This window comes from Echinops telfairi, unplaced genomic scaffold, assembly GCF_000313985.2.
Source record: "Echinops telfairi isolate 266 unplaced genomic scaffold, ASM31398v2 ScPeMD7_2;HRSCAF=8, whole genome shotgun sequence".
Classification (NCBI taxonomy): domain Eukaryota; kingdom Metazoa; phylum Chordata; class Mammalia; order Afrosoricida; family Tenrecidae; genus Echinops; species Echinops telfairi.
In genome coordinates, this window is record NW_022103898.1 from 76,985,688 (window position 1) to 76,991,499 (window position 5,812).

At 52.6% G+C, this 5,812-nt stretch overlaps 1 protein-coding gene across 1 annotated transcript; it reads left to right on the forward strand.

The window, feature by feature from the left end:
- The first annotated feature begins 421 nt into the window (after nt 1-421).
- LOC101660750 (major intrinsic protein of lens fiber) lies at nt 422-3,776 on the forward strand. The gene is made up of 4 exons (XM_004700549.2): nt 422-781; nt 1,251-1,415; nt 1,856-1,936; nt 2,850-3,776. The coding sequence occupies exons 1-4, from the start codon at nt 422-424 to the stop codon at nt 3,033-3,035; spliced, it is 792 nt and encodes a 263-aa protein (XP_004700606.1). The 3' UTR covers nt 3,036-3,776.
- Nucleotides 3,777-5,812: the final 2,036 nt, after the last annotated feature.

The following is a 5,812-nucleotide window of genomic DNA, read 5'->3' on the forward strand; positions in this document are numbered from 1 at the left end:
CATAGGAGCCTGGAGGCCCCCTAGGAGGACAGTCCCATACCCCAGTAGTGAACTCAGCTGGACTGTCCCCCAAGCAAAGCTGAGGAATGTTCTTACGGAGATGTCAGTCAGGACTTTGGACTTGAAGGGCAAACTTCCATCTCCTTGGCTGGGTCCTCCTGTTTCGGAGGCTCTTCAGGCCTGCTAACACCTTGCCACAGCAAGGACGGCTGTTCCAGTTGAGGAGGGAGGGCAACATCCCCCAGCTTTATCAGAGACGTGGGGATTGGCCCAGTTCTCCACATGCGTGAAGGGGTTAAGAGGCTGGGCCAGCCACCTCAGCCTGCCCCTCCCAGGGACTGAGCGCTTGCTATAAAGGGGCCTATCTACGCGCCTGGGCCAGGCAGTATCAAAACCAGGCATTGTGCCCAGCGCCCCCGCCATGTGGGAACTTCGGTCAGCCTCCTTCTGGAGGGCCATCTTCGCCGAGTTCTTCGCCACCCTTTTCTATGTCTTCTTCGGTTTGGGGGCCTCACTGCGTTGGTCCCCGGGTCCCCTGCATGTCTTGCAGGTGGCTATTGCCTTTGGCCTGGCCCTGGCCACCCTGGTGCAGGCTGTGGGCCACCTCAGTGGAGCCCACGTCAATCCTGCGGTCACTTTTGCCTTTCTTGTGGGCTCTCAGCTGTCCCTACTCCGTGCCTTCTGCTATATGGTAGCCCAGCTCCTGGGAGCCGTGACCGGGGCTGCCATGTTGTACAGCATCACCCCGCCTGCCGTCCGAGGAAACCTAGCGCTTACCACGGTAATTGTCCCCAAGCAGGTGGGGAACATCGTGCCCTGACTTCTTGCTGGGGGTGGTGGGTTGATGGGTAGATCAGTTGCTGCCCTGGGGATCTGGGACGTGTGTGTGGAGAGTCAAGAGATGGTACATAGGAGGTAAGGGGGGCAGAGTCCTAGAGTAAGAACCCAAATCCTTGATGCAGGCTGCAGTTTTCCTTTGGCCTCCTCGCAGGGTATTGGGGAATCTCTTACTTTCTCCTAAGGGGTTTCCATTTCTTCAGCCTGGAACGTTGGTACAGGCGTATCCCACACGGATGGATGAAGGATTGGCTGAGTACCGTAAGCTCCCAATGCCACTGCGATGGAAGGAGTTGTGTTATCCTTGCTCTCCAGGAATGGATGCCCTGCGGGGACCCCTGCCGGGGCCTTGAGGGGGAAGGCTGGGGCTGGGGCCCCCCAATGACCCGTCTCCCTTCCCCTTCCTTCCCCAGCTGCATCCTGGAGTGAGTGTGGGCCAGGCTGCTGTCGTGGAGATCTTGCTGATGCTGCAGTTCGTGCTCTGCATCCTGGCCACATACGATGAGAGGCAGAACGGCCGTCCCGGCTCTGCGGCCCTGCCTATCGGCTTCTCCCTCACGTTGGGCCACCTCTTCGGGGTAAGCAGAAGACAGGAACGAGTTCTAGTTCAAGGATTCCAGGGTCCCTAAACCTTTGCAGGGCTTCCAGAGTGCTGCTTGCCTCACCCACCGTCAACCGTGAACATTAACCAATGGACTGTGTATTAATTGCCCAGAGCAATCCACCCCGCCCTCATCGGCTACCTGCAACTAGTCTGTGTAGTCCTATTTGCCTCCAAGGTGGAAGCCACAGGCAGGTGCGGCCTCCGCCGGCGGGCCCGCTGCATCCTCAGATAAGGTACCAGTGTCCTCTCCTTGCCGAGGGGCCCTTGGAGGGTCAGGCAGGCAGGTTGTCCTTCCCCAGTGGGCTGCCGGCTGAAGGCCAGGTGCCAGTTCTCGGGGGGCAGTGGGGGTTGTGGGGAGAGGAACCGGGCTGGGCTGGGCTGGGGGCGGGTCTCAGTCCCCACTGTGTTTTGCAGATGCATTATACTGGTGCAGGCATGAACCCTGCCCGCTCCTTCGCTCCTGCCATTCTCACCCGCAACTTCACCAACCACTGGGTGAGTGAGGGGGCGGGGCACCCTGAAGCCTGGTGGATGGGTGGGGGCTGCAGGTCCCAGGTTTGGTTCTGCCCCGTCTGGGTGTGCTGGCAGCTCCGCTAGCCTCTCAGCCAACGGGGCTCTCAGAGCTTGGCATGCTTTGTGAGCAGGATCCGTTCTTTTGCCCGAAAGAGAAGCTCTTGCTCATATTTCTCCTGCTCGGGTTACTCAAGAGGCTTTTACTCAATGGTACCTACTGGGTGCTGAAGCTAGGACTGGACGGGCACACAACTGAACGTGATGACAAAAACATCTCACCTCAGAGAAGAGCGTGTGTTGAGAGCGCACCTGGCTCTGAGTCTCAGGCCAGTTCTAGCACTTTGCTAGCCTGCTGTGTGACCTGGGGCAAGTAACTCACCTACTCTGAGCCTTCAGCTTCTTTCACATCCAGCGGAGTCTTATGAGAGTTTCGTGTGGACGTTGTGTGTGTGTGTGTATGTGTGTGAAACACTCTGCATAGAATCTGGTGTGCAGTGAGTCTTCCGTAATACATATCGGCCGTGTATGCAAACCGAACATTTGAAAATAATTTAAAAAAGAAAAAAGAATTCCAAAAAAATTCAAAGCAATATATAAATGAGTGCAAATTGGGAATAACAGGCAGGCTATCCATGTGCTAAGAAGGTATGGGGTAAAGGAATGATTGGATGAATCAGAAAAGAAATGGATGAGTTTTTGAGGTACAGGCAGTAAGAGCCTAGCACTGCAAAAAGCAAACACACACGCAAAATAAGAAGCGCTAATTTTTATTCACACCGTGCCCAGTTTTACATGCCAAGTCCAGGAGATGTTTTCCACTGAGGGCTGGAAAAGGGTGGCCTTACCTTTGGCCCCTTCCCCAACCTGAGTCCGTATTCCTTTCCTCTTCCTACAGGTGTACTGGGTGGGCCCAATCATTGGAGCGGGCCTGGGCAGCCTCATCTATGACTTCCTCCTCTTCCCCCGGCTCAAGAGTGTTTCTGAGAGGCTGTCTATCCTCAAGGGAGCCAGGCCCAGCGACCCCAGTGGACAACCAGAGAGCCCAGGGGAAGCCACGGAACTGAAGACCCAAGCCCTGTAGGGAGAGAAAAGAGGGAAGCGGTTGGGTTCCTGTGGAGAGGCTGAACCAGCCCTTAGCTGAAGAAAGAGACTGGAGGGAGGGGCACGTACTTCTTTCTTTTTTAATTTATGTATGTCCCTCCCCCTCCTTTTGCTGTGTGAAATCTTTCAAGTTGCATTCATGAGCTGGTTGGTGCAGACTTCCCGCCCACCTCCCGTCACTGTGTGTGCATGATGGTGCAGCTGACACAGGAAGGTGGGGGAGTGAGTGCGGTAGGGTCTTGAGAAAGAAGTATCGTCCCGTGTCCTGTCTCTCCCCCTAACCCACCACGGCCGGCACAGGAGCCAAGACCTCAAGTTGTTGACTTTTAGCCTGTTGCCAATCACAGGTATGGCTCTTGAGTTCTACGGGGCCAGGGAAGCTGGCCTCTGAGGAGGCCCACGGACAGAAGTGAAGGGGCAGGCAGTTCAAGGCTTTGGGATCCGGACTGAGGCTGGGTTGCTCATGGAGGTGGGTGTGAGGGGAGAGCTTGGGGTGGTAGCAAATGGAAGCCTAAGCCCCAGATCAAGGTGCAACTGGACCACCGAGGTTGGGGGAGGTTAATGGAGTAGAGCCCACTTAGCGCAGAGAGGCTGGCCCCAGGCACTTGGGTGGGACAGTAGTTCTGAGAAAAGTGAACACTGGAGTTTGAGCTGTTCCAAGGAGCCCTGGTGGTGCAGTGGTTACGAGCTGGGCTGCAATCTGAATGGTCAGCAGTTCAAAACCGAGGGAAAAGATAAGGCTTTCTATTCTCTGAAACAGTGACCGTCTCAGAAGCCTATGGGGCAGGTTGCTAGGAGTCGGTATGGACTTGGTAGCAGTGAGGGTTTTTATTTTTTAATTTTTTATGAAGCCCTATAACCCGGTCTACATTCACTGGCTGGGTTGTGTGTTCATTCTGGCACGATGGATCTCTTGAGAGGCCCTGGGCCAGTAAGCTCCCAGCCTTCAACAGAAAGTAAGTGAGCCTAGAACAGAAGCCCCAGTGCTACAGTGGTTAGAGCACTCAGCTGCTAACCGAAAGGATGGGAGCTCCAACCTGTAGGGAGAAGAGAGTCCCCCACAAATCATCACAGGTCCAGTAGGTGCAATTGTACAGCGCTAATAAGTAAAGATTATAGTAAAGTCATGGAGAGCATGAGAGGTAGAGGAGAGATTGGAATAATGGAGTCAGACACAATTCATGGTAGCATGCTCACCTCAGCCCCACTTGGTTGTCCTCCTGGGGAAAGCCTGGCCCTGAGAGGAGGAGAGAGAGCTCCCGGGAGTGAGAGCAAGAGAGAGCCCCAACTTTATTGTTAACCACAGGTTATATCTCATTAGGGGATATGATTACAGGTAAGTACATGTCACAGGAAGGGGCAGTACAAGAGGCATACACATTGTAGGAAGGGGGTCTATGATAGGCATAAGCGTGACAGGAAGGGGATGAGCTAGGGGTGTGCCCATAGGAATGGGAGGGACTAGGGTAAGGTGACCAGACGTCCCGCTTTTGGGGGGACAGTCCCGATTTTTAACAATTTTTACCACGTCCTGCGGCGTTTTAAAAAGTCCCGATTTTTGGAAAGAATGCATGACAAGCTAGGGTATATGGTTTTCGGCTGCCATGTGGTTATTTCGCCAAGATATGAGTTTTATATATCAATGGTGTCCCACTTTACCAATGTTAAAATCTGGTCACCTTAGTAGGGGTATACATGTAACAAGATGAGTGGGCCCTAGATTCATAATGGTGGCCTACCCTTGGTCACCCTTGGGCGGGCTTGACCTCTTTGGGGTCTCCCCAGGAAACAGACAACTACTATCCTTATCAGAAGGGAGTGGGCACTACTTGTTGTGGGATAAACAGGATGTGACTGCTTGCTCTAGATGGCTGATAACCCTTAGGGAGAATAGTCCCTGATGTACTTCTGATGACCTCCAAGTATATAGCCATTCGCAAGCAGCTAAGTTTGGCATATATTTGGGGGAGACAACTTGGGAGAAATCCTTCTGCTTCTCACACCAACCCACAAGCCAATTCATGGAAGCAAGATGTAGCAGCCTGTTTCTTTTGGCAAAGATTTACAACCTGAAGAACTCTATGGGGCCCCATAACTGTGAGTCAAAACCAACTCCATGACAGTGCACTTTGTTTTTTTTGAGCTTAGAATCTAGGAAAATTAAGCAACTTCACAATTCTGCCTGACATTCCCCAGACTGGCTTCCTGGTAGAATATACTTAAACCCCAGGAGGTCCAAACAGGACAATCTGATACCTGGAGCAAAGTTCTTGTGTGTGTGTTTGGGGTGGGGTTATACCTAGGAAGAGAGGCTTTGACCCTCAGGGGTTTTTTAAAATCATTTTTTGGGGGGCTCATACAACTCTTATCACAATCCATATACATACATCAATTGTGTCAAGCACATCTGTACATTTGCTACCCTTATTCTCAAAACACATGCTCTCTACCTAAGTCCTTGGTATCAACTCATTTTTCCCCTCCCCACTCCCTCATGAACCCTTGATAATTTATAAATTATTATTTTGTCATGTCTTACACTGTCTGATGTCTCCCTTCACCCACTTTTCTGTTGTCCATCCTCCAGAGAGGAGGTTATATGTAGATCCTTATAATTGGTTCCCCCTTTCTACTCCACCTTCCCTCCACTCTCTGGTATCGCCATTCTCACCACTGGTCCTGAAGGGATCATCTGTCCTGGATTCCCTGTGTTTCCAGTTCCTATCTGTACCAGTGTACATCCTCTGGTTTAGCCAG

Bases quoted from the DNA above. Each gene is read 5' to 3' on its own strand.
- LOC101660750 (XM_004700549.2), top strand. From the start codon at position 422: ATGTGGGAACTTCGGTCAGCCTCCTTCTGGAGGGCCATCTTCGCCGAG. The intron at 1,416-1,855 runs GTAAGCAGAAGA...TGTGTTTTGCAG, and splicing joins CGTTGGGCCACCTCTTCGGG to ATGCATTATACTGGTGCAGG. The intron at 1,937-2,849 runs GTGAGTGAGGGG...CTCTTCCTACAG, and splicing joins GCAACTTCACCAACCACTGG to GTGTACTGGGTGGGCCCAAT.